General features: G+C 35.5%; 1 protein-coding gene across 1 annotated transcript in view; it reads left to right on the forward strand.

Moving 5' to 3' along the window:
• LOC107743908 (ryanodine receptor 3) overlaps positions 1–25,298 on the forward strand; it is a 178,775-nt gene extending 153,477 nt beyond the window's left edge. Inside the window, exons 94-117 of the mRNA XM_016557358.1 lie at positions 238–342; positions 667–748; positions 1,944–2,473; positions 4,051–4,137; positions 4,462–4,543; positions 5,740–6,269; positions 9,011–9,793; positions 9,949–10,104; positions 10,369–10,455; positions 11,901–12,089; positions 12,166–12,296; positions 12,421–12,463; positions 12,727–12,854; positions 13,248–13,308; positions 14,345–14,491; positions 14,600–14,734; positions 15,654–15,810; positions 18,642–18,706; positions 18,792–18,892; positions 19,311–19,393; positions 20,631–20,958; positions 22,210–22,241; positions 22,324–22,407; positions 25,192–25,298. Of these exons, the coding sequence (XP_016412844.1) occupies positions 238–342; positions 667–748; positions 1,944–2,473; positions 4,051–4,137; positions 4,462–4,543; positions 5,740–6,269; positions 9,011–9,793; positions 9,949–10,104; positions 10,369–10,455; positions 11,901–12,089; positions 12,166–12,296; positions 12,421–12,463; positions 12,727–12,854; positions 13,248–13,308; positions 14,345–14,491; positions 14,600–14,734; positions 15,654–15,810; positions 18,642–18,706; positions 18,792–18,892; positions 19,311–19,393; positions 20,631–20,958; positions 22,210–22,241; positions 22,324–22,407; positions 25,192–25,298 (4,233 nt within the window). The remainder of the gene's footprint in view (positions 1–237; positions 343–666; positions 749–1,943; positions 2,474–4,050; positions 4,138–4,461; positions 4,544–5,739; positions 6,270–9,010; positions 9,794–9,948; positions 10,105–10,368; positions 10,456–11,900; positions 12,090–12,165; positions 12,297–12,420; positions 12,464–12,726; positions 12,855–13,247; positions 13,309–14,344; positions 14,492–14,599; positions 14,735–15,653; positions 15,811–18,641; positions 18,707–18,791; positions 18,893–19,310; positions 19,394–20,630; positions 20,959–22,209; positions 22,242–22,323; positions 22,408–25,191) is intronic.
• Positions 25,299–26,070: the final 772 nt, after the last annotated feature.

Consider the following 26,070-nt stretch of genomic DNA (forward strand, 5'->3'; position numbering starts at 1 on the left):
TCTACTTATATTTATAATTTTATTCATTTATTATTATTAATTTATTATTTTGTATTTTATAGTATGCATGTTTACATTATTTTAATTTTATTTATGTATTTATTATTTTAATTATGTATATTTAGAATTTTTTTAAGTTTTATTTTATATATATTTAGTATGTTTATAATTTAATTTTATTAATCTGAGAACAGTCATAGGAAGTCCTCCTCTCTTCATTGCGCGTGTCTCATTCAGGGTCCGTGTATCGGGAACCAGCAGAGTTTGGCTCACAGCAGACTTTGGGACGCCGTCGTCGGATTTCTGCACGTCTTCGCCAACATGCAGATGAAGCTGTCACAGGTGCATTATTCAGTCACTGTCTGTGTATCCTGAGTTTCTTGCTTCTGTCTGTGTCGATCTGTAGTACTGCTGTGAGTGCTGTCAAAGGCCTGAGCTGTATCTGCAGTAGCGTCCGTGAACACTAGATGTCTCAGCTGCTGCTTCTGGAGTCCCATCACTGATGCTGAGATGAGATTGAGACCTTGAGCTGGTGTTGTTTGATGGTGCATCAGCAGATTAAAGATGATTTAGTAAATGAAAGCATCCAGACCATCACAGCGACTCTCTGATGCTCCATCACTCCCCTTCATCACGCTAATGAACGTCTCTCTTGATTCCTCACAGGACTCCAGTCAGATCGAGCTGCTGAAGGAGCTGATGGATCTGCAGAAGGACATGATAGTCATGATGCTGTCACTGCTGGAAGGTTCGGGTGCACAAACATTCATTTTGTCAGCTGTTTTTTTCATTTAGTCTTTATTATTTAGTATTTAGTCAACCTGTCAAGTTTTAGCTGACTAAAAGTCTGGGAATTTTAGTCTAGTTTTAGTCAATTAAAACTTAGGCACATTTTAGTCATGCTGCATAACAGTTAAACTGATAATCACACATATTTTGCCCAAATTTATAATTGCGATTGCTTATGATTGTTATCATCTGGCAACAAACTCAGTTTCAGCTGTAAAGCAGCTCTACAGAAGACAGTAGTGTCATTATTCAGATCAATTCGATTCAAGGTTGATTCAATCATGATTTTTTGTCATTTTTATTAGTTTATTTTTTATTTTTTAAATGTCTATAGTTTTTATTAATTCTATTTCCGTTTTAGTTATTTTAGTTTAACTAAATGAAAATGAGAAACATTGCCTTGGCAACTTTCTGAAATACATTTTTTTATTTTTTTATTTAATTTTTCAATTAGTGTTTATTTTATTTCAAATTAAAAAAATTTGTAAATTATTGCACTTTCACCAATAAGCACAAATCAAGAGATTGTCGACTCACACACATGCTTTATTTGACCTCACCTAGTTTCCTGATTTATTAGGTTATCAGAAATATAAACTCAGAAGCCAAAACAGTGACTCCTAATATTAATCCCAAAGTACATTCATGTTTTTCTATTAAAACAACATCTTTGTATTGTGGCACAGAGGTGCATAAGTGACAATTCATATCATCTTTGTCAAAAGGTCTTCAACAAATATTTTTCTCCATAGTTTCCGTTAACGAAATTAAAGAAATAGTTCACCCAGAAATGCCAATTCTGTCATCATTTACTTTTCCTCAAATTGTTTCAAACCTATATGAGTTTCTTTCTTGTGTTGAACACTAAAGAAGATATTTTGAAGAATGTTGGTAACCAAACAGTTGACGATAGCCATTGATTTCCATAGTATTTTTTTCCATACTATAGAAGTCAATGGGGACCAACAACCATTTGATAACCAACATTCTTCAAAATATCTTTTGTTCTCAACAGAAGAAATGAATTCAGGTTTGGAACAATTTGAGGCAGAGTAAATGATGACAGAATCTGCATTTCTGGGTGAACGGTCGTTACACAACGACACACATAAATTACAATGAATCCTGGATAAAACTCCAGTGTTCTCCTTCAGGAAACGTGGTGAACGGGACCATCGGCAAGCAGATGGTGGACACTCTGGTGGAGTCCTCCAGCAACGTGGAGATGATTCTCAAGTTCTTCGACATGTTCCTCAAGCTGAAAGATCTGACGACCTCGGAGAACTTCAAGGAGCACGACCCCGACCGTAAAGGCGTGATCTCCAAGAAGGAGTTCCAGAAGTCCATGGAGAACCAGAAGCAGTACTCTCAGTCCGAGATCGAGTTCCTGCTGTCCTGCGCCGAGGCCGACGAGAACGACATGTTCAACTACGAAGAGTTCGTCAAGCGCTTCCACGAACCCGCCAAGGACATCGGCTTCAATGTGGCGGTTCTGCTCACCAATCTGTCGGAGCACATGCCTCACGATTCCCGACTGTCCACCTTCCTGAACCTGGCTGAGAGCGTTGTGAACTACTTCGAGCCCTACCTGGGCCGCATCGAGATCATGGGCGGCGGCAAGAGAATTGAGAGGGTTTACTTCGAGATCAGCGAGTCCAGTCGAACGCAGTGGGAGAAACCGCAGGTCAAGACCAGTCGCATTTATTTCTACAATGCAGATTGATTCAAAGCAGCATCACGGTGATAAACAGGCAAAAGTGTTAATAAAAACAATGTTAATGTCAATTCAGTTCAATAACAGTGTCAAAGTCGCAAAATTCATCAATTATGAAACAAATTCAGTTCAGTTCAATAAGTGTCAGTCACAAAATTCATCAATTATTAAACAAATTCAATTCATTTCAATAAGTGTCAGTCACAAACTTCATAAATTATTAAACAAATTCAATTCAGTTCAATAAGTGTCAGTCACAAAATTAATCAATTATGAAACAAATTCAATTCATTTCAATAGTAGTGTTGATGTTGTAAAATTTTGAAACATTTAACTTCAGCTGTAATGCAGCTCTACAGAAGACAATAGTCATTATTCAGATCAATTCAGTTCAGTGTTGATTCAATTCTGTTGATTCGATTGATTAATTAATTATGATACAAGTTCAATTTAGTTCTGTTGATTCAATTTTGTTTAATAACTGTCAATTGTAAAATTCATCAGTTGAAACAATGAATTCAATTCAGCTGTGAAACAGCTCTACAGAAGACAATAGTGTCAATATTCAGATTAATTTATTTCATCATTGATTCAGTTCACTTCAAAAACTCAATGTAGTCAAGTCAAGTCAAGTCACCTTTATTTATATAACGCTTTTAACAATACAGATTGTGTCAAAGCAACTGAACAGCATTAATTAGGAAAATAGTGTGTCAATAATGCAAAATGACAATAGTAAACACTCATTTTTCAGTTAAAGGCAGTTCATCATTGAATTCAGTGATGTCATCATCCAGCTCAGTTCAGTTTAAATAGTATCTTTGCAATCATTTGCAATCAAGTCAACAATATCGCTGGAAATGAAGTGTCCCCAACTAAGCAAGCCAGAGGCGACAGCGGCAAGGAACCAAAACTCCATCGGTGACAGAATGGAGAAAAAACCTTGGGAGAAACCAGGCTCAGTCGGGGGGCCAGTTCTCCTCTGACCAGACAAAACCAGCAGTTCAATTTCAGGCTAGCAAAGTCACATTGTGCAGAGGAATCATCTAGTTCCTGTGGTCTTGTCCCGGTGGTCGTCTGAGACAAGGTCATTACAGGGGATCTGTATCTGGGGCTCATCTAGTTGTCCTGGTCTCCGCTGTATTTCAGGGCTGTGGAGGTCCTTTCTAGGTGCTGATCCACCATCTGGTCTGAATATGTACTGGATCCGGGTGACTGCAGTGACCATCTGATCTGGATACAGACTGGATCTGGTGGCAACGGTGACCTCGGAATAAGAGAGAAACAGACTAATATTAGCGTAGATGCCATTCTTCTAACAATGTAGCAAGTACATCGGGTGTTATGAAAAAAGTTCCCGGTTCCGGTTGACCTAATTAATGCAGCCTAAAAATCCTTTAACGGATTTGAATATTAGAAGCGTATTAGTGTGTTATGTGTAAGCCAGGTTAAAGAGATGGGTCTTTAATCTAGATTTAAACTGCAAGAGTGTGTCTGCCTCCCGAACAATGTTAGGTAGGTTATTCCAGAGTTTGGGCGCTAAATAGGAAAAGAGTTTGGCTCACAGCAGACTTTGGGACGCCGTCGTCGGATTTCTGCACGTCTTCGCCAACATGCAGATGAAGCTGTCACAGGTGCATTATTCAGTCACTGTCTGTGTATCCTGAGTTTCTTGCTTCTGTCTGTGTCGATCTGTAGTACTGCTGTGAGTGCTGTCAAAGGCCTGAGCTGTATCTGCAGTAGCGTCCGTGAACACTAGATGTCTCAGCTGCTGCTTCTGGAGTCCCATCACTGATGCTGAGATGAGATTGAGACCTTGAGCTGGTGTTGTTTGATGGTGCATCAGCAGATTAAAGATGATTTAGTAAATGAAAGCATCCAGACCATCACAGCGACTCTCTGATGCTCCATCACTCCCCTTCATCACGCTAATGAACGTCTCTCTTGATTCCTCACAGGACTCCAGTCAGATCGAGCTGCTGAAGGAGCTGATGGATCTGCAGAAGGACATGATAGTCATGATGCTGTCACTGCTGGAAGGTTCGGGTGCACAAACATTCATTTTGTCAGCTGTTTTTTTCATTTAGTCTTTATTATTTAGTATTTAGTCAACCTGTCAAGTTTTAGCTGACTAAAAGTCTGGGAATTTTAGTCTAGTTTTAGTCAATTAAAACTTAGGCACATTTTAGTCATGCTGCATAACAGTTAAACTGATAATCACACATATTTTGCCCAAATTTATAATTGCGATTGCTTATGATTGTTATCATCTGGCAACAAACTCAGTTTCAGCTGTAAAGCAGCTCTACAGAAGACAGTAGTGTCATTATTCAGATCAATTCGATTCAAGGTTGATTCAATCATGATTTTTTGTCATTTTTATTAGTTTATTTTTTATTTTTTAAATGTCTATAGTTTTTATTAATTCTATTTCCGTTTTAGTTATTTTAGTTTAACTAAATGAAAATGAGAAACATTGCCTTGGCAACTTTCTGAAATACATTTTTTTATTTTTTTATTTAATTTTTCAATTAGTGTTTATTTTATTTCAAATTAAAAAATTTTTGTAAATTATTGCACTTTCACCAATAAGCACAAATCAAGAGATTGTCGACTCACACACATGCTTTATTTGACCTCACCTAGTTTCCTGATTTATTAGGTTATCAGAAATATAAACTCAGAAGCCAAAACAGTGACTCCTAATATTAATCCCAAAGTACATTCATGTTTTTCTATTAAAACAACATCTTTGTATTGTGGCACAGAGGTGCATAAGTGACAATTCATATCATCTTTGTCAAAAGGTCTTCAACAAATATTTTTCTCCATAGTTTCCGTTAACGAAATTAAAGAAATAGTTCACCCAGAAATGCCAATTCTGTCATCATTTACTTTTCCTCAAATTGTTTCAAACCTATATGAGTTTCTTTCTTGTGTTGAACACTAAAGAAGATATTTTGAAGAATGTTGGTAACCAAACAGTTGACGATAGCCATTGATTTCCATAGTATTTTTTTCCATACTATAGAAGTCAATGGGGACCAACAACCATTTGATAACCAACATTCTTCAAAATATCTTTTGTTCTCAACAGAAGAAATGAATTCAGGTTTGGAACAATTTGAGGCAGAGTAAATGATGACAGAATCTGCATTTCTGGGTGAACGGTCGTTACACAACGACACACATAAATTACAATGAATCCTGGATAAAACTCCAGTGTTCTCCTTCAGGAAACGTGGTGAACGGGACCATCGGCAAGCAGATGGTGGACACTCTGGTGGAGTCCTCCAGCAACGTGGAGATGATTCTCAAGTTCTTCGACATGTTCCTCAAGCTGAAAGATCTGACGACCTCGGAGAACTTCAAGGAGCACGACCCCGACCGTAAAGGCGTGATCTCCAAGAAGGAGTTCCAGAAGTCCATGGAGAACCAGAAGCAGTACTCTCAGTCCGAGATCGAGTTCCTGCTGTCCTGCGCCGAGGCCGACGAGAACGACATGTTCAACTACGAAGAGTTCGTCAAGCGCTTCCACGAACCCGCCAAGGACATCGGCTTCAATGTGGCGGTTCTGCTCACCAATCTGTCGGAGCACATGCCTCACGATTCCCGACTGTCCACCTTCCTGAACCTGGCTGAGAGCGTTGTGAACTACTTCGAGCCCTACCTGGGCCGCATCGAGATCATGGGCGGCGGCAAGAGAATTGAGAGGGTTTACTTCGAGATCAGCGAGTCCAGTCGAACGCAGTGGGAGAAACCGCAGGTCAAGACCAGTCGCATTTATTTCTACAATGCAGATTGATTCAAAGCAGCATCACGGTGATAAACAGGCAAAAGTGTTAATAAAAACAATGTTAATGTCAATTCAGTTCAATAACAGTGTCAAAGTCGCAAAATTCATCAATTATGAAACAAATTCAGTTCAGTTCAATAAGTGTCAGTCACAAAATTCATCAATTATTAAACAAATTCAATTCATTTCAATAAGTGTCAGTCACAAACTTCATAAATTATTAAACAAATTCAATTCAGTTCAATAAGTGTCAGTCACAAAATTAATCAATTATGAAACAAATTCAATTCATTTCAATAGTAGTGTTGATGTTGTAAAATTTTGAAACATTTAACTTCAGCTGTAATGCAGCTCTACAGAAGACAATAGTCATTATTCAGATCAATTCAGTTCAGTGTTGATTCAATTCTGTTGATTCGATTGATTAATTAATTATGATACAAGTTCAATTTAGTTCTGTTGATTCAATTTTGTTTAATAACTGTCAATTGTAAAATTCATCAGTTGAAACAATGAATTCAATTCAGCTGTGAAACAGCTCTACAGAAGACAATAGTGTCAATATTCAGATTAATTTATTTCATCATTGATTCAGTTCACTTCAAAAACTCAATGTAGTCAAGTCAAGTCAAGTCACCTTTATTTATATAACGCTTTTAACAATACAGATTGTGTCAAAGCAACTGAACAGCATTAATTAGGAAAATAGTGTGTCAATAATGCAAAATGACAATAGTAAACACTCATTTTTCAGTTAAAGGCAGTTCATCATTGAATTCAGTGATGTCATCATCCAGCTCAGTTCAGTTTAAATAGTATCTAGATCTAGTATCTATCTATGTAGCAAGATTATGAAACAAGTTCAGTTCAGCTTTGATTCAATTCAGTTTTTAGTAACTGTCAGTTGCAAAATTATGAAACAAATACTTTTGTTCAATAACTGTTAATTTTGTAAAATTCATCAATTATGAAATGATAAATTCAATTCAGCTATAAAACGACTTAAAAGAAGACAGTATCATTATTCAGATCAATTTGATTCAAAGTTGGTTCAGTTCTGTTCAACAGTGTCAATGCTGCTAAATTAATCAGTTATGAAACATTCAGTTCTACATTTATTTAATTCAGTTCATTGTTGATTCAGTTCAGTTTAGTAACTGTCAAAGTTGCAAAAATCGTCAATTATGAAACATTCAATTCGGTTCAATAAATGTAAATGTTGCTAAATTGATCAATTATGAAATGAATTCAATTTCATTTCATAGCTCTACAGAAGACAATAGTGTAATTATTCAGATCAATTCAGTCCAGTGTTGATTCAGTTCACTTCAATAACTGTCAGTGTTGCAAAATTCATCATGGAACAAATTCTGTTCCATTCAATAACAATGTCAATGTTGTAAAATTCATCAGTTGTGAAGTTCAGTTCAATGTTTATTCATTTCACCCCAATAACTGACACTGTTGCAGAATTAATTATGAAACAAGTTCAGTTCAAAGTTGATTCAGTTCAATTCAATAACTGTCAATGTTGCAAAATTCATTAATGAAAAAAGTTCAATTCAGCATTGATTGAATTAAATTTTTAGAATGTCAAAGTTGCAAAATTCATCAGTCATAAAAAAACACATTCTATTCAGTTCAGTAACTGTCAATGTTGAAAAGGAAAAAAATTATATTATGAAACAATTAAATTCAGCTATAAAACAACTACAGAAGACAATAGTCATTATTCAGATCAATGTAGATTGATCAAATGATTCAGTTCAGTTCAATGTTGATTCAATTCTGTTCGATAACAGTGTCAATGTTGCAAAAGTCATCAATTATGAAGTTCAATTCAGTTCATTGTTGATTCAGTTCAATGTTGATTCTGTTCACTTAACTGTCAATGTTGAAAAAAATCATCAATTATGAAACAAGTTCAATTCAGCTATAAAGCAACTCTACAAAAGACAATAGTCATTATTCAGATCAATGCAGATTGATCAAATGATTCAGTTCAGTTCAATGTTGATTCAGTTCAGTTCAATGTTGATTCAATTCTGTTCGATAACAGTGTCAATGTTGCAAAAGTCATCAATTATGAAGTTCAATTCATTTCATAGTTAATTCAGTTCAATGTTGATTCCATTCACTTAAATAACTGTCAATGTTGCAAAAGTAATTAATTATGAAACAAGTTCAGTGTTGATATAGTTCAATAACTGTCAATGTTGCAAAATTCTTTCATTATGAAAAATATAAAACAACTCTACAGAAGACAATAGTTTCATTATTCAGATCAATTGGGTTCAGTGTTCATTCAATTCTGTTCAATAACAGTGTCAGTGTTGCATAATTCATCAGTTATGAACAGTGTTGGGGGTAACGCATTACAAGTAACATGAGTTACATAATCAGATTACTTTTTTCAAGTAACTAGTAAAGTAACGCATTACTTTTTAATTTACAAGAGAATATCTGAGTTACTTTTTCAAGTAAGTAATGCAAGTTACGAGTTCAATTCAGTTTATTGTTGATTCAGTTCAGTTCAATATCTGTCAATGTTGCAAAATTCATCAATTATAAAACCAAGTTCAATTTCAGCTGTAAAGCAGCTCTACAATAGAGTCATTATTCAGATCAATTTAGTTGAAGTTCTATTCTCATCTGATAGTGTCAGTGCATTAAATTAATAATATTATAGAATATTGTCATTTAATCCGCAGGTCAAAGAGTCCAAGCGGCAGTTTATCTTCGATGTCGTAAACAAGGGTGGAGAATCCGAGAAGATGGAGCTGTTCGTGAACTTCTGCGAGGACACCATCTTCGAGATGCAGCTGGCGTCTCTGATCTCCGAGCCGGACGCTGCTGAGAGACAAGAGGAGGATGATGATGAAGATGATGCTCGGAGCGTGGATCTAGACGAGGACGATGAAGATAGCGCACAGGAGTCTTCCTCAGCGTTCGCTCTGGCCTGCGTCTCCATGAGGAAGAGTCTCTCCAACCTGCGGCAGCTGCTGACCTTCAGGAGCATGAGGAGACAGTACCGCAAGCTGAGGAAGATGAGCATCCGGGAGATGATCCGAGGATTCTTCTTCTTCTTCTGGATGATCTTCACTGGCATGTTCCGCTTCCTCTACAGCCTCGTCTGGGGCTTCTTCCACATCCTGTGGTCCACGCTGTTCGGCGGCGGTCTCGTGGAAGGAGCCAAGAACATGAAGGTGACGGACATTCTGGGGAACATGCCGGATCCCACGCAGTTCGGGATCCACGGAGACGTTCTGGAGCTGGAGAAGCTGGAGTACTGCGACGTGTCGTCGGTGGCGGAGCTCGGGCGCATGGCGGCGGGAGATCAGGCGGAGATGGACCTGATGACGGAGCTGATGTACATGCAGCCCAGGAGGGAAGGAGGCAAGCATGGCATGGAGCCGGGGCTGGGAGACGTGTCCGAGGTGATCGGAGTGGACGCTCCGTCTTTAGCCAGCGCCGTCCATCAGAAGAAAGCTCAGGTGTGTGTTCACAGCCTCAGACTCTGAAAGAAGTCTCTTCTTCTCACTAAGGCTGCACTTATTTAATCAAAAATACAGTAAAAATAGTGATATATTATTATAATTTAAAGGGGTCATATGATGCTTTTTTAAAGATCATTATTCACAGCGTGGAGGACGGAGAGAAGAAAGACCAGGACAAGGGCAAAGAGGAGAGCATGTCAGACGAGAAGAAGCCGCTGAAGAAGAGACGCGGTCAGAGGAAGGAGCAGGCCGAGGCCTTCATGGCGGCGTTTTTAGCCGGTCTGGACGTCCATCAGACCAAAACCCTGGTGAGGAACGTCAAAGATCCTTACTTTATATATCCTTACATAAAAACTCACGAGTAATTCCACACAGTTCTCATGAAGAGAGGCTCAAATGTATTTGAAGAGTGTTTTGTCTGAACACAGTAGTGCTTCAGAAAGTCTGGATGAGGAGCTTCAGTCACCGAGGGTTTTTGCAGGTTCTCGTTCACCTTCCTGACGTGTGACTCGTGTAAATGACGTGTTTTTCTGTTCGTCACTCGAACACTAAAAATAAGTCTGTGTTTTCAGAATTATCTGGCCAGAAACTTCTACAACCTGCGATTCCTGGCTCTGTTTGTGGCGTTCGCCATCAACTTCATCCTGCTCTTCTACAAGGTGAGCAGAGCTTTGATGAACCTTAAAAACCTCTTTATTTTCATCATTATTTTCCTCCCTTTTGTCTGATGTTTTTTTTATTGTTTTTTCCCCACCCTGTATGTATCAAAACATAAATAATAAATAAAAATCATGACCGCACATTTATTTATTTATTTGTTTGTTTATTCATTCATTCATCATTACCTCTAATTACCTAATTATTTATTTCACTGTATGTTTAAAAAAGCGTGTAAATCATAAATAAAAAAAACATGAGCTCATATTTATTTATTTATTTATTTATTTATGTCATCATATCCCTTTTGTCAGAATTTTTGTTTAATAATTTTTTTCTCTTCTACAAACCCTGTATGTATCAAAAAATTATACATATAAATAAAAACATGAGCTTACATGTATTTATGTATTTATTTATGATTAATTTTAATTAAATTAATTTGAATTATTTCTTTATCATTACTTCCCTTTTGTCTGAATTGTTATTTTTTGTTATTTTATTTTTTATTATTGTATAAAAACTTTTTTTATTACTATTATTATTATTATTTAGTAATTGTTTTTCTTTTTCCACCCTCTTCTAAATATTATGCATCATAAATTAAGAAAAAAAAGAGAACATGAGCCCACATTTAAATTAATTCATTTTATTTTATTTTTGTCATTGCCTTCCTTTTGTCTGAATTGTTATTTTTTATTATATTATGTATAAAAAAAATTATAAATAAAAACCATTGTTCACATTTTTATTTATATATTTATCTCCCTTTTATGTTTTTTTTAAATTATTATTATTATTTAGTATTTTTTTCTCTTCCCACCCTATATGTATCAAAAAATTATAAATCATGAATTAAAAAAAAAAAAACATAAGATCACATTTGTTTATTTGATTTGATTGGAGTTTTTTATTATTATTATTATTATTATTATTATTATTATTTAGTAATTGTTTTTATTTTTCCACCCTCTTTTAAATATTATAAATTAAGAAAAAAAAATAACATGAGCCCACATTTTAATTAATTCATTTTAGTCATTTCCTCCATTTTTTTTTTTTAAGTACATTTTTTTCTTTCCCTCTGCTGTATATATCATAAAACAAACATGTGCTCCTGTCTATCACTGTGTGTGTGTGTGTATGTGTGTGTGTGTGTGTGTGTGAGAGAGAGAGAGAGCGAGTGAGTGTGTGTGATGTGTGTAGAGAGAGCGAGTGTGTGTGTGTGTGAGAGAGAGAGAGAGAGTGTGTGTCTGTTGTTATTGTCACCAGGTTTTACTGCCACGTACACACACACACACACATACATTGACAGCAGGCCTGCTGTGTTTTCTGACGCTGTGTGTTTGTTTATTTTGTTCTCTGCAGACTTTCCCACGCACACAGATCTGCCATCAAGGTCATTGTGTGTGTGTGTGTGTGTGTGTGTGTGTGTGTGTGTGTGCAGGTGACCGGTGAGGATTCAGATGATCTGGACCCGTGGACGCGGCGAGAGGAAGAGGAGGAGGATGAAGGTGTGCTGGAGTATTTTGTTCTTCAGGAGAGCACGGGTTACATGGCTCCGACCCTGCGCTTCCTCGCCGTCATGCACACCGTCATCTCCTTCCTCTGTGTGCTGGGATATTACTATCTGAAGGTGCGGAATCACACATGAGAGATGTGTTTGTGAAGTGTTCATCAGCGCAGCTAAACCTCTCTTCTGCACCGCTCAGGTGCCGCTGGTGGTGTTCAAGCGTGAGAAGGAGATCGCGCGCAAGCTGGAGTTCGACGGGCTCTACATCACCGAGCAGCCGTCTGATGATGATATTAAAGGCCAGTGGGACAGACTCGTCATCAACACGCCGTGAGTCTGTCTTTGACATCAGCGCTGATTCATTCAGTGCATCCTTATGTTAAATTGATCCTCGTGACATTTGCATGGTCTGATGTCTATGAAGATTTAAACACGGTTTCTGTGTCTTACGCAGGTCTTTTCCAAACAACTACTGGGACAAATTTGTCAAACGGAAGGTAAGTGTGAAGGATTGAGAATATGAAGGTCACATTTCAAGAACATCGAACGATAAATAAATAAATCTGTCTCTCTCTACATAAGTAAACTTGTATTATTATTATGCATAAAGAAAAAGAAGCCTACAGTATTTTAGTACTATTAAGATTTTTATGCACGATGCCATTATTTTTATAACAATTCTGCATATATGTTGCATAAAGAAAAAGAAGTGTACAGTATTTTAAGGTTTTTTATTGATGAGGTTGTGTTTGTGCTGCAGGTTATTAATAAGTACGGAGATCTATACGGAGCCGAGCGGATCGCGGAGCTGCTGGGTTTGGATAAAAGTGCTTTAGACTTCAATCCCACCGAAGAGACGGTCATTAAAGACGCCTCGCTGCTGTCCTGGTCAGGAACCACATCACTCACTCATTAGGAAGCATTCAGATGATGCATGTTTGAGTGATAATATATTTTTTTTTATTATATTTTTTTACAATAAACTAATTTATATTTATTATAGAAATTTCCATGACAAAGTTATGTTATGTTATGTTATTTTAAGTCCCACTTTTAAAAATTTCCATAGTTTCTCAATAAAAAGGACATTTTTTTGAGTTGATTGAATTAAAATAATTAATACATATTTAAGCTTTTACGTCTTATTTTAAATCATTTTAAGCCACTTGGAGGTTTGCTGAGCCCCAGGACCTGATTGAGAACCACTGTAGAAGTCGTTTGATTGTAGCTGTTCATTCATCTTCTCTCAGACCTGTAAGAGTGACTCTGACTGTTCTTCAGGTTGAGCTCCATTGACACCAAGTATCACGTGTGGAAGATGGGCGTCGTGTTCACTGATAACGTGAGTGTGATTACTGTTTCACGAGAATGCAGGAATAGTTCAGCTGAAAATGAAATTTTTTTTGAAAATTTGCTCATCCTCAGATCATCCGAGATTAGGATAGTTTGTTTCTTCATCAGGTTTGGAGAAATGTAGCATTGCATCGGTGTCTCACTGCAAGTGAATGGGTGCCGTCAGAATGAGAGTCCAAACAGCTGATAAAAACATCACAATAATCCACAAGTAATCCACTTACATAATCTGTCTTATTATCAAATCTGCTGTTCGTTCTCAATCATAATCATAGCAGACCGCCGCTTCTCAGTCTTTTTGACTCCAGACCTCTTCATAGAGACTATAACCAGCAGTCAGGATGACAAAGCTGCTTTATTTACTGAAACTTGGACTGTTAATAGATTAAAATAATTATATGCATAATTATGTGATTCCAGAAGTTTCATCATGATTACTGGATTACAAAATATATATATATATACAGTATATATATATATATAAGATCATCCGAGATTAGGATAGTTTGTTTCTTCATCAGGTTTGGAGAAATGTAGCATTGCATCGGTGTCTCACTGCAAGTGAATGGGTGCCGTCAGAATGAGAGTCCAAACAGCTGATAAAAACATCACAATAATCCACAAGTAATCCACAGCACTCCAGTCCATCAGTTAACATCTGGAGAAGACAAAAGCTGAAACTAATCTGTTTTGGACTGTTTAAACGGTGCTTGATCTGTGCAGATTTCTCTCCTGATTCAGACCAGAGCACTGTTTCACTGGAGGAAGAGATATTATGGATTATGAACTCGTATTTTTGTTAAAAGCGTCTTAATGCTGGATTTGTTTCAGCTGCTTTTGTCTTCTCCAGATTTTAACTGATGGACTGGAGTGCTGTGGATTATTGTGATGTTTTATGACTCTCATTCTGATGGCACCCATTCACTGCAGAGCATCCATTGCTGAGCATTTTCGGACGCCCTACTCCTTTAATGAGATCATGATTGCTGATGTGGCATCAGTTTCTTCTTGTTCTGTCGTTGCAGTCGTTCCTGTATCTGGTCTGGTACACCACCATGTCCATTCTGGGACATTATAATAATTTCTTCTTCGCCGCTCATCTGCTGGACATCGCCATGGGCTTCAAAACACTGAGGACCATCCTGTCCTCCGTCACACACAACGGCAAACAGGTTTGACTCCAAACGTTGTGGCTCTGGGGTTGGTTTTTCTTCTTTATTTTGATCTTTTGAACCGTATTCATGTTAAACTGTGTGTGTGTGTGTGTGTTTGTGTCTCAGCTGGTGCTGACAGTCGGGCTGCTCGCTGTGGTGGTGTATCTCTACACCGTCGTAGCGTTCAACTTCTTCCGCAAGTTCTACAACAAGAGCGCAGACGAGGATGAGCCCGATATGAAGTGTGATGACATGATGACGGTGAGTGATGGATTTACGCCATATAGTTAGGGCTGTTAAAATGATTAAGGCATTTAACGCAGCCGCCCGTCCAGACCTGTCCGTCATCTTCCACTGATGCAGTGTCTGATGATCATGATGCAGGACGACTGACTGCGAGTGGAGTCTATTAGAATGCAGTGATATGAGCCTAAAATTCAAGATATGAGGCAAAAAATAAATCACCCTCTTATATTTATATCATATGATATAGTTCAGAAATATCACACCAGCAAGAGCGCTGTTTCTCCCCAATATCTGCACCTTTGATTTATACAACAGTTCAATAATCAAGAAGTTCATATTGTGTTAATTCTCAAACTTCAATGTGGTCTATTTTGCTCAGTTTCACAAATGAAAATAGTTGCATTTAAAGTCACAGCAGAACTGATGAGTCTGATCAACACACGGCGATGATTCGTTACAAAATGAATCCACGATTTTGAACAAATCAAGTGAGTCAATGATTCAGTGACTCGTTCATAAAGGCAGTCACTTGATTCATTTCTGAATGAATCAGCCTTTTTAACGATTCAAGTGAGTCTATGATTTAGTGACTCATTCATAAAGACAGTCACTTGATTCATTTCTGAATGAATCAGCCATTTGAACGAATAGGTTGAATGAAAGATTCAATGACTCCCTCATTAAGACAGTGACTTGCTGCCACCTACTGGCACTTTTTGTAACGTCTATTCAATGCTTTTCTCATTTAAGACAATAATGACTTTAAATGATCTTTTGAGGGGAATTTCTCAGACCAAATTGATGTGCAATTGACATCATATAATTAATTATATTTAAAAATCTTAATTACTTGACAGCCCTACGTATAATAGAATCACAGAGAGACTGTGAGTGTGTGTTTGTTCACTCGTGTGTGTGTGTGTGTGTGTGTCAGTGTTATCTGTTCCACATGTACGTGGGTGTCCGAGCTGGCGGCGGGATCGGTGACGAGATCGAGGACCCTGCGGGCGACCCGTACGAGCTCTACCGGATCCTGTTCGACATCACCTTCTTCTTCTTCGTCATTGTGATCCTGCTGGCCATCATACAAGGTACCGCAGGATATATGTGTGTCCGTTTATTTACTGGGCTTTAATGCGTGTCATGCAGGGTGATTATAGTTCACTAAAGCTAAAATTAAAACCATTAAAAAAGATTTTCATTACTTCTCAAAAAAAAAGTTTAATTTGAAGTACTAAAATAACTCAAATTAAAACTGAAATAAAATGAATGAAAACTATGATGGGTCCCAGTGATGTGGTGTTAAAGGAGAAGAGGAGCGGTCCAAGAACTGAACCCTGAGGAACCCCAGTGACCAGTTGGTGTTATTTGGATACCTTCCCTCTCTAAGCCACCCTGAAAGACCTACCTGTGAGATAGGATTCAAACCAGCGAAGTGGAAACCCTGTGATGCCCAGTGATGAGAGGGCAGACAGGAGGATCTGATGATTCACAGTGTCAAAAGCAGCAGATAGATCCAGCAGAATAAGAACAGATGAGTGACTGACAGTAGCGCAGTCTCAGTTGAATGGCCGCTTCTGAAACCTGATTGGTTGACGTCCAGCTGGTTATTCTGTGAAAGAAATAATGATACCTGGTCGAAAACAACTACTTCAATTGTTTTCACTATGAAAATAAAAATATATATAAATGCGTTGGGAAATGCCTGTGTTGATGATGTGTGTGAGTGCTGGTGGTCTTTCAGGGTGGCCTTTCAGGGTGGCTTGGGGAAGGGGGTATCCAAAGCACATCAACTGGTCACTGGGGTTCCTCAGGGTTCAGTTCTTGGACCGCTCCTCTTCTCCTTTTACACCACATCACTGCGACCCATCATAGTTTTCATTCATTTTATTTCAGTTTTAATTTTAGTGTAGGAGAGATTGCTTGGAGAAGGTGTGAGGGGATTGGGTCTAGAGGGCAGGTTGTAGGATGGCTGGAGAGGAGAAGTTTCGATACTTCTGCCTCAGTGAGGGGACAGAGGAGGAGATGGGCGTTTTAGTGTTGGATGTGGTTAGTTTGAGTTCCTGTGTGCGTGGAGCTGAGAACTGACTGCTGGTGGTTTTAGTTTTGTCTCTGAAGAATGCAGCAAAATCATCAGCTGTTAAAGAGGTGGTGGAGGGGGACAGAGTAGAGAATTGAATGTTTTGAAAAGATTGCGTGTGTTTGAAGCGCTGTTGATCTTGTCGTGGAAATATGAAGATTTGGCAGCATGGACTTCAGCAGAGAAAGATGAAAGCAGAGACTGATACATACTCAGGTCTGATGGATCTTTTGATTTGTGCCATTTTCTCTCTGCTGCCCTGAGTTTGGTCCGATACTCACAAAGAACATCGGATAACCAGGGGTTAGAAGGGGTAGCCCGTTCTGGCCTGGAGGAGAGAGGTTATTGATTCCAAATCATCAGTTCTTATTCTGCTGGATCTATCTGCTGCTTTTGACACTGTGAATCATCAGATCCTCCTGTCTGCCCTCTCATCACTGGGCATCACAGGGTTTCCACTTCGCTGGTTTGAATCCTATCTCACAGGTAGGTCTTTCAGGGTGGCTTAGAGAGGGAAGGTATCCAAATAACACCAACTGGTCACTGGGGTTCCTCAGGGTTCAGTTCTTGGACCGCTCCTCTTCTCCTTTTACACCACATCACTGGGACCCATCATAGTTTTCATTCATTTTATTTCAGTTTTAATTTTAGTGTAGGAGAGATTGCTTGGAGAAGGTGTGAGGGGATTGGTTCCAGAGGGCATGTTGTAGGATGGCTGGAGAGGAGAAGTTTTGATACTTCTGCCTCAGACAGAAGGAGGAGAGGGGAGTTTTAGCATTGGATGCGGTTGGTTTGAGTTCCTGTGTGTGTGGAGCTAAGAACTGACAACTGATAGTTTTAGTTTTGTCTGTGAAGAATGCAGCAAAATCATCAGCTGTTAAAGAGGTGGTGGAGGGGGACAGAGTAGAGAATTGAATGTTTTGAAAAGATTGCGTGTGTTTGAAGCGCTGTTGATCTTGTCGTGGAAATATGAAGATTTGGCAGCATGGACTTCAGCAGAGAAAGATGAAAGCAGAGACTGATACATACTGAGGTCAGACGGATCTTTTGATTTGTGCCATTTTAAATATGTCTATATTTTTAGTTTTAGTTTATGTTAATACATGTTAAACAAAAAAAGAAATTTTGCCTTGGCAACTAGCTGAAATAAAATAAGTTTAAGATTTTTTTTATATATATTTAATTTGATTTCAGTTAATGTTTATTTTATTTCAGGTGACAAAATTTTTTTTTATTTTTGTTTTAGTTATATATATATATAGTTTTTTTTAAATTCATTTTTAGTTATTTTAGTACATTGTTAAACTAACTGAGAGATGTTGCCTTGGCAACTTGCTGAAATAAAATAAGTTTAAGATTTTTTAATTTTTTATTTTATTTTATTTCAGTTAATGTTTATTTTATTTCAGGTGACAAATTCTTTTTTTATTTATTTTTTAGTTATATATATATATATATAGAGAGAGAGAGAGAGAGAGAGTTATTTATTATTTTGTATTAATTTTTAGTTATTTTAGTACGTTGTTAAACTAAATGAGAGATGTTGCTTTGACAGCTAGCTGAAATAAAATAAGTTTAAGTTTTTATTTATTTATTTATTTTACCAAGTAACAAAAACAACAAACATTTTTATGGTTCTAGTTTTAGTTATCAATGATATCCCGGGTTTGAAATCAGTCCTACTCTAATGATGATCCTGATGTATAATTGGTCATATTGTAAGGTGTTTCATACAGTTTAATGAATCTTATCAGATTTTTTGTGTCTGTAAAGGCACTACACTGTTTTCCAGACGCTCAGTCTGGAGTGTTTGACGGATGAGCCGGTGTGATTTGTGTGCAGGTCTGATCATCGATGCGTTTGGAGAGCTGAGAGACCAGCAGGAGCAGGTCAAAGAGGACATGGAGGTACAGAGACTCACACATCCATCAGTCCGTCTGTGTTCAGACCAGTGCCGTCAGTCGCTCTCATGCTCTCTCTCTCTCCTCACAGACCAAATGCTTCATCTGTGGAATCGGGAACGACTATTTCGACACGACGCCACACGGCTTTGAGACTCACACGTTACAAGAGCACAACCTCGCCAACTACCTGTGAGTGTCGCCTCATGATACACCAGCAGTTATTACAGCTCATTTATATACTACTGTACTTCTGTCAGGACCACTATCGTCAATATAACTTAGCATACATTTTAGGTTGAGGGAATAGTTCTGTTCTGGGCAAACACTCCCTGCCCATCCACGCAGCCTAGCAGCTACGCTCCATCATTTATTAATAGTTTTAAATTTTTCTTTTTTTTTTGTTTACTTCTTTTAAGTGTTATTTTTTTTATTTCAGTTTGAGTTTGTCGTTTTAGTACTTCAATTTCAACTTAATTTCAGTAAATTTTCCGTTTTTATAAATTTAAGTTTTTCATCTAATATTTACTTTGTATTTTATTTCAACTTTATTTCAATTACCGAAAATAATTTGTAATAGTTTTAGTGCTGATGTCTGTTGATTTTTCAGATTTTTCTTGATGTACCTGATCAACAAGGATGAAACCGAGCACACTGGTCAGGTGCGTTCTGAGAAGATGATCATATATTATTGTTAGTGCTGTCAAACGATTAATCGCATCCAAAATAAAAGTTTTTGTTTACATAATATATGTGTGTGTACTGTGTATATGTATTATGTATATATAAATACACACACATAGAGTATATATATTTTAAATATTTACATGTATGTACATTTATATATTTATATTCTTATATTTTATATTATACATAAATATATATTATTGTATGAAATCTTTCTGTTGTTGATGTGCTTGAGATGTGCGTTCAGTGTCTGTGGATGATGTATCTGAAGCAGTCATTTTCATAAAGTGTTTTATTTTTTAAAACAAATAAGTTTTATATAAAAAATTATTAGTGTTTGATTTTGTTTATATTTTAAAATAATTTAAATGTTTAAAATAATTACTTATAATTTAGCATTTTATGACTTTATTTATTTATTTATGATTTAATTTATTTGTGATCCGACTGGTTTTATTTCAAAAATATTTATTTTGATTGTTTTTCTGAAATTATTTTAATGTAAAAAAAAATTAATTATGATTTAATAATTTGCGTTTTAATTTTAGTATTTTTAGAAATATTTAAATTTTACATTTTATGATTTAATTTGTTTTTGTTTTATTTTTATTTTTTAGAAATTATTTCAATTTAAAAATGTTATGATTTAATTCATTTTTACTAAGTGTTTGGCATTTTATGATTTAATTAATTTATTTATTTTGATTGTTTTTCAGCAATTATTTTAATTCTACATTTTTTATGATTTAATCATTTGCGTTTTATTTTTATTATTTTTAGAAATATATTTTAATTTTACATTTTATTATTTAATTTGTTTTTGTTTTATTTGTATTGTTTTTTTATTATTTTAATTTAAAATTTTTATGATTTAATACATTTTGTAAATAACTTATTTGATTGGTTTTATTTTAGAAATATTTTAATTTTGCATTTTATGATTTAATTGATTTTGATGAAGTGTTTAATGCACTCCTGATGGAAGCAGGTGATTGTTGCATGACGTGTGTGTGTGTGTGTGTTTGTGTGTCTCTGTGTGTGTGTGTGTGTGTGCTGGGATTTCTTCCCGGCTGGAGACTGTTTCCGTAAGCAGAATGAAGACCAGCTGGGCTGAAGCGAGCCACGTTTCCTCCGGATCCAATCCAGTGCCAATCCAGTGGAGACTCTCTCCTCTCTCTCTCTCTCTCTCTCTCTCTCTCTCTCTCCGTCTGCTTTGGTTTCAAACCTTTCTTTTCCTTTTCAGTCCCTCAACAAAAGACAGAACAGCTCGACACGTTGCCTTCTTTGAGCCCAGAACCATTGCACAAGGTTTTTTCGTGTTTCTTGAGAAACTCTGGGGTGATGCACAAGCGTTTGGACAGCATGATGCCAAAAGCACGCGTGTTTGTGCGTGTGTTCACACTCCCTCGGATCCCCTGCCTGCTTGCCCGTAGAGAACTCAAACCTTCGTCAAGTGCCTTACCTCCATCACATCTGAGCTATGCAACAGCTGCGTTCCCTCCCGATGTCGTGGAGGTCTGTCCGTGTTCAGTCTCCTGGTTTCAGATGGAAATGCTCTCGTTTGGCCGTTCGTATGTCGTAGCTTTGCTGAATTGTGCTTTTGTTTTGAAGGACAAATAAAGATTGATGCAATAAATCTCTTCTGTCAAAGCAGTCGCTCATTTGACATCTTTACACACACGCTTTGAGTCGTTTGTTTATTAGAAAATCCTTCACCTGACCAGCGGCGTCTTGCATTTACAGGTAAACTCAAACTCAAACTCTTGTGATGTTGTGCAGGTCGACTGTGATGTCGAACACGGATCCTCGCAGCAGAGATTCACAAACTTCTGTCAGCTGAAACCCTTTGAGATTTTGAGTTTCAATAATTTAGCATCACATTCACATGTTTACGGTTCTCTGATGTCAGTTAATGGACGCATTACAGTACATGCAGGTAAACAAATAGAATATTTATTTTTCATTAAGTGATTTATTTTATATATATGTATATGACTTTTTATTAATTTTGTTTTCATTGTTTTAATTTAAAATTTTTAATAATTTATTTTTAGTGTTTTTATTTCGATTAGTTTGATTTAAAAAATATTTGTTTTAATCTTACATTTATGAATTAATTAATTTTAAGTTTTATTTTGATTGTTTTTCAGAAATTGTAGTAAGATTACATTTTTATTATATACTTTATTTGGATTGTTTTTAGTGTTAGTGTTTTTTATTGTTTTTATTTAAAAATATTTATTTTAATTTTACATTTTTATAAATTAATTTTTAGTGTGTTTTATTTTGATTGTTTTTGGTGTTTGTTTTTTATTGTTTTTATTTAAAAATATTTATTTTAATTTTACATTTTTATAAATTAATTTTTAGTGTGTTTTATTTTGATTGTTTTTATATAAAAATGTTTTTTATTTTAAATTTTTATGATAAAATTTTTATTATATACTTTATTTTGATTGTTTTTAGTGTTTGTTTTTTATTGTTTTTATTTAAAAATATTTATTTTAATTTTACATTTTTTATAAATTAATTTTTAGTAAGTGTTTTATTTTGATTTTTATATAAAAAATAATTTTAATTTTACATTATGATTGAATTTTTATTATATACTTAATTTTGATTGTTTTTATTTTAAAATTGTATATTTTATGATTTAATTTTCAGTAAGGGTTTCACTTTTTCTTTTTTTTCTTTTTTGACATTTTTATAATATTTCCATCATTTCTGGCATGTCATCATCTCATGAACCACTGCAGTGTCCAGGTGAGGAGTCAGCAGTGTGTGGATCTGATGCTGATGATGTTCTGGTGTTTGTCCTGTAGCTCTGCTGTGTTCAGTGATGCTCCATCACGCTGTAATAATCCGTGTTCACACACACACACACACACACACACACTCTCACTTCTGGCTTTTTGTGACCTTTAGTGTGACTGCAGATGACAACACGATCATCATCATCGACACAGAGCAGAGGCTTGAGGACAGACAGACAGATGTGCCCAACAGAAACATGAAGGACTGTCATTTTTATGATTTAATTCCTTTTTAGTAAGTGTTTTATTTTCATGTTTAAAAAAAAATTTACATTTACATTCATGATTTAATGCATTTTTAGTAATTGTTCTATATGATCAGTTTTTTTTTTTAATTATTGTAATTTTACATTTCTATGATTTATTTAATTTTGTTTTATTTTGATTTAAAATATTTTAATTTTACATTTTTTATTTAATTTTGCAGGCGTTTATTTGCTTTTATTTTAGAAGCTGTTTGTTTTAATTTGACATTTTATTTAATTTTGAGCGTTTTATTTTGATTTAAAAATATTTATTTTAATTTTACATTTTAATGATTTAATTCTAGTGCTATCAAATCGATTGATCGTGATAAGTGTATATAAATACACACAAATACATGTATATATTTAAGAAATATATGCAATATATATTCATATTTATGTATAATATAAATCATATAAATATAAATATCACGATTAATCGATTTGACAGCACTATTTAATTCACTTTTGTACGTTTTATTTGCTAGGTTTTTTTAGAAACTATTTTAAGTTTGCATTTTCATGATTTTATTCATTTTTGGTCATTTTATTTTGACTAAATATTTTAATTTTAAATTTTTTTGTGATTTGATTCGTTTTTAGACAGACAGACTATAGAATATAAGAATATAATTAGTAGTAGTATTTTAAATGAATGTGTATATTTAATAATTATTTATTAATTCATTCAGTGTGGTACCCAGAGTTTTTATCACTGAAATCATTTTTGAAGCTCATTCTAGGGAGCATGAAATAAATGAATAAAGAAATCAATAAAAATGGTCTGTTTTCCCTAAAAAATATATATATTTTTTTTTTTTAAATGCATAATGTTTCTGCTAGGGGTCAGTTTAGTCAGCAGTACGTCAGCATGCAGGTTGTATATGTAGATGTTGTCCAGCACAGATCAGCTGCTGCAGTGTTTATCTGTGCTGTAATAAATCTAGATCTGCAGCCGTCAGACGCAGTAGTTCGCTGAGGGGGCTTCAGACACAGACAGACGGCTCTAGTGTCTCCAGAGTCTCATCGACCGCTGCTTCTTAAAGGTCTCTCATCACACGAGGCTAAACTGACTAGTTTGCTAATAACAGAATGTCACATTGGGCTTAATTGGAGCGTCAGCTGCTGCTGAGAGGAGAGAGACAAACACAGTCAACAGACTCCTCAGAAGAGAAGAGAAAACACTTCCGCTGCATTACAGTATTTTGGTGTAAATTCATCTTTTGTTTAGAATCCAGTCCAGTGTGACGGATGAATCATGGACAGGTTGTGTGACGCCCTCGTCCTCAAAAACATGAACAAAAGAAAGCATGACTCAGACGACATTAAATACGGTTCATATGCAGTCAGGATGAATATGATCTGAGCTGAACTAAACCGGTGTTTACTTTTCAGGGTAATTTTTGTGTTTTTTTGTTGTTGTTTGTTTTAGTTTAAGACATTGCATGTGCTTTTGTCATTATTATTTATTCATTAGTAATTAAGTATAATTAATAAAATGATAACTTATAATTAAATTATAATTACAAGTAAAATATAAGAAATACAAGTAAAAAAAAAAAAAAAAATTAGCTTTTATTTTATTTTAATTAAAATTTTAGTTTTTCAGTTTAAGCGAATTTCAATTATTTGCGAGGCAACATTCTATTATTATTATTATTAATTTCGTTTGTTTGTTTTTCATGGTAATTTTAGTTTAGTTTTTTTATGTGCTTTTGTCATTTTTATTTTATTAATTCTAATTTGAAAAATATAGCTAATAATTTAATAATAATTACAAGTAATAAAAGTAAAATAAAAAAAATGTATTAAGCTTTTATTTCATTTTAATTTAAATTTTAGTTTTTCAGTATAAGCAAATTTCAATTATTTGCCAAGGCAACATTCTATTATTATTATTATTATTATTATTAATTTCGTTTGTTTGTTTGTTTGTTTTTCATGGTAATTTTAGTTTATTTTTTTAATGTGCTTTTTGTCATTTTTATTTTATTAATTATAATTTAAAAAATTATAGCTAATAATTTAATAATAATTACAAGTAAAAGTAAAATACAAGTAAAATAAAATCAAAGAATTAATTTATTTAGCTTTTATTTTAATTTCAGTTTTAATTTAAACTTATTTCAGTTAGTTGCCAATGCAACATTTCTTATTTTTCATTTAAGTTTTACATTTTTCATCTAATATTTATGTATATATAATATTGATAGGTTTTAAGTTTTTCTGTTTTTCATCTAATTCTATTTCTATTACTGAAAACGATTTGTAATCGTTTTAGTGAACAGTGACAACACTGATAATCCAGATAGAATCTCTGAAAACATCTCAATATTTTTTTCACCTATACATACAGTGGGGGAAATATTTATTTGATCCCCTGCTGATTTTATAAGTTTGCCCACTTACAAAGAAATGAAGGGTCTGTAATTTTTATGGTAGGTTTATTTTAACGTATAGAGACAGAATACCAACCAAAAAAAAAACCACAGTCACCAAGCAAAACATTGGTAACACTACTAATGAACTGAAATCCTGCTCAACAAGGCACATGCACAGCCCGTTTAAAGTTTGCCAAAGAACATCTAAATGATTAAGAGAAGGCTTGGGAGAAAGTGCTGTGGTCAGATGAGACGCTCGCCGTGTTTGGAGAGAGAGAAATGCTGACTATGACCCCGAGAACACCATCCCTACAGTCAAGCACGGAGCTGGAAACATTACGCTTTGGGGCTGTTTTTCTGCTAAGGGTACAGGAGGTGGCTCAAGAAAAAGCACATTAAGCTCATGGAGGGGCCGAGCCGGTCTCCAGACCTCAATCCTGTAGAAAATCTGTGGAGGGAGCTGAAGCTTTGAGTTGCCAACAAATGCAAATCAATTTCTAACCTTTATATGTGTTTTTCCTGGATTGTTTTGGTTGGTATTCTGTCTCTATACGTTAAAATAAAACTACCATAAAAATTACAGACCCTTCATTTCTTTGTAAGTGGGCAAACCTTCTGTACATTTTCTGGAGAACTAGACAGTGATCCTGATTCAGAGAGTCTGTGTTGTGTTCTGTATTTAATGTTTTGGTTTAAATTAACTGAATGAATGATGCTCTCTAACAGTCGGTGTTTAGTGTGTGTTTAGTGTGTTTTTTTTTTCTGTGTGTGTGTTTAGTGTGTTTTTTCTGTGCGTGTGTGTGTACAGTGTGTTTTTCTGTGTGTGTGGGTCGTCTGTTTGAATCCCATCCGATGGTTGAGGCTGTGGATCTGCTTCAGTCTGCTGTGGGTTAATGAAGGTTTAAGTGTCACTTACAGCCTGCAGGAAACACTAGAAAACGTTTGATCAGCATCTAATCAAAGCATCAATTAATCAAGATTACAGCTTTAATTGAGGTTTAATTGTGAAGCACAGAATGTGTGTAATCGTGTTACCATCCGTCAGGAGCTTAATATCCTCATATCCTCTGCATTATTCTGCAGCTCTGTTTAACTCTGTCTGTGTGTGTGTGTGTGTGTGTGTGTGTGTGTGTGTGTGTGAGAGAGAGTGTGCGCACCTGGTCTTTATCGCGAGACATAAATTTATATAATGACAAGGGTATGACATAGGTATTACAAGGAGAAGGTGACTTTTCAGGACATTA

This window comes from Sinocyclocheilus rhinocerous, unplaced genomic scaffold (genome assembly GCF_001515625.1).
Source record: "Sinocyclocheilus rhinocerous isolate Xijiao unplaced genomic scaffold, SAMN03320098_v1.1 scaffold1068, whole genome shotgun sequence".
Lineage (NCBI taxonomy): Eukaryota > Metazoa > Chordata > Actinopteri > Cypriniformes > Cyprinidae > Sinocyclocheilus > Sinocyclocheilus rhinocerous.